This window comes from Littorina saxatilis, linkage group LG6 (genome assembly GCF_037325665.1).
Source record: "Littorina saxatilis isolate snail1 linkage group LG6, US_GU_Lsax_2.0, whole genome shotgun sequence".
NCBI classification, from domain to species: domain Eukaryota; kingdom Metazoa; phylum Mollusca; class Gastropoda; order Littorinimorpha; family Littorinidae; genus Littorina; species Littorina saxatilis.
The window spans coordinates 7,523,904-7,526,403 of NC_090250.1; the positions used below are offsets into that span (position 1 = coordinate 7,523,904).

At 39.9% G+C, this 2,500-nt stretch overlaps 1 protein-coding gene across 1 annotated transcript in view; it reads right to left on the reverse strand.

The window, feature by feature from the left end:
- The window catches only part of LOC138969668 (uncharacterized), an 87,514-nt gene that overhangs the window by 76,453 nt on the left and 8,561 nt on the right, over positions 1 to 2,500 (reverse strand). Inside the window, exon 6 of the mRNA XM_070342526.1 lies at positions 2,378 to 2,444. Coding sequence (XP_070198627.1) covers positions 2,378 to 2,444 — 67 coding nt within the window. The remainder of the gene's footprint in view (positions 1 to 2,377; positions 2,445 to 2,500) is intronic.

Genomic DNA, 2,500 nt, shown 5'->3' on the forward strand with positions numbered 1-2,500 from the left:
TGGTCCGGTGTCAGAATAATGTGACTGGGTGAGAAATGAAGCCTGTGCTGCGACTTCTGTCTTGTGTGTGGCGCACGTTATATGTCAAAGCAGCACTGCCCTGATATGGCCCTTCGTGGTCGGCTGGGCGTTAAGCAAACAAACAAAAATGCTGCATAACCCTTTCCCATCACACTGGAGAGAGCCAGGTACCCTTTTCCAGCAGTGTGGACTGAAGATTACTTCGGGTAGTTTTAATACATGTAGTATCATTATTTTGTTGTATTTGGTCAATCTTATTGTCCTTGGAGAGTTCCCTCAAGGAAAGTTGGGCCGCTATCGTACAGGGACAGAATCGTGCTACCCAATATTGGTTTTTTCTCTTTTAAACAAAATTTGTTATATTCATTTGCATACAAATAAATCCAAAAACAAAGAGATGTGAATTCCATAAAAAAAAAGTCCATGAATTTTATAACATTTTTATAAAAACTGCCATTCTTGGTTTTTTTATTCATATGCATACAGCTCGTGTTTAGACCTAATCTGATCCCATCAGCGGCAGAGACATGCGTTTCAAAGACGTTGCAATTGCGTCTCTCTTACGCCCTCAACAGAAACTCAGAACAAGTCGCGTAAGGCGAAATTACTACATTTAGTCAAGCTGTCGAACTCACAGAATGAAACTGAACGCACTGCATTTTTTCACCAAGACCGTATAGCATCGTCAGTATTCCCGCTCGTGGAAAAGGACGTGAAATTGACAAGCCAATTTAGTGCGATAGTGGTTGCGCTGAGAAGAATAGCACACTATTCTGTATCTCTATTCTTTTTAACTTTCTAAGCTTGTTTTTAATCCAAACCTAACATATCTATATGTTTTTGGAATCGGGAACCGACAAGGAGTAAGTTGATATTGTTTTTAAATCGATATTCGGACATTTAATTTTGATCATAATTTTCATATTTTTAATTTTCAGAGCTTGTTTTTAATCCGAATATAATATATTTATATGTTTTTGGAATCAGAAATTAATGAAGAATAAGATGACATTACTTTTGGATCGATATCTGGAAAAAAAGTTACATTATCCCGTGCAAACAAAATATTTGGCTTTATTCAACAGTTTGGAATTAGTTGTGAAAGCCTGTCTCAATTGACGGCTTCTCATTAAATGTTAGATTGAATAAACATTCAACGGTCATTGTGATATTGTAAAATCAAAATGTCTGACTTGATTAAAGGCACAGTAAGCCTCCAGTAAACCATCACAGATACTGTCAGGCTTTTACACACAGTACAAACACCCTTTCGTTTAAACTACCGCTTGAGAACATCCTAGGTGCCCTCCGTAAAATGCGAGCAATTTTCAAAGAATTTATTTTTGCGTGGTTTATCTTAGCCCTGAGCCATCGTGAACCTGTGTGATCCAGTTTCCCTTTTTCACAATGTAGTCGTCAGTTAGTAATTTGAATGCGACTCGATGTGAGCTTATCTGCAATAGCACGTTATTATGTACCTCTGACTATGCACGAAACAAACGGCTGTGGTTCACAAGAACTCTAGCGATGGCTTTTGACTGTTCAGAGGAACCGTCGTCTGCTACGAGAACCACGACCTTGCGTGACCCTAATCCCGTTTTTTTTTTTATTGTTTTTTTTTTAACTTTCATAACTTCGAATTGTACTGATCTTGTCTTGATGAAAAAAGAATTCTTTTATGATTTAAGAATGTTTGTGTAACAAGCTGTCAAATTATTATTTAGATTTTAAAAGTTAGGTCTAGCGCCAAAACGCACCACGGTCCGATTGTCTCTGAGACAATCCGCAAAATTAATTCTTTGAAAATTGCTCGCTCTTTACGTAGGGCACCTAGGATGTTCCCGTTCGGTGAGCGTTCAAATGGAAGGGTGTTTGTACTGTGTGTAAAAGCATGACAGTATCTGTGATTGTTTACGGGAGGCTTACTGTGCCTTTAAGTGATTCATTCAATCATACACTGAATCATGAGAACCCATGTTGGCTTTGTAAAGACTTGGTTTAGCTAGGGCTCTCCAAAGTGCGCGTCCCTGCGTCCTATACGCACTAGAAGCCGAAAACACGTACTAGATATGTATGGAGGCGGTCCCGGGACGCACTAAACTTTCAAAGAGCGGGTCCTGGGACGCACTAAATTTCTTTTATCGTGCGTACCCAGATATTTTTTCAGACTTCAATCGTCAGCTATTGTACATAGCACACTATGCGTGACCACAATGTTTTATAAGTACACCGGAATTTTTCGGCTTTTGGACCCTTGGAACCCTCTACAATTCTGCAATAAAATAAATAGTGGGGGTCCCGGGACCCTCTAGGAGGGGCGTCCGTGGGGAGCCCTGGTTTAGCATTCCTTATTTACCCGACTGCAGCAGCTGTTGAATTGTCCAGACGCTGATCGGACATTGCCCTGGACAGCAGCACACGTACTACGGAAGATGAAAAAACACGCATCAGAATAATAATAATAACGGTGTGTGAATGT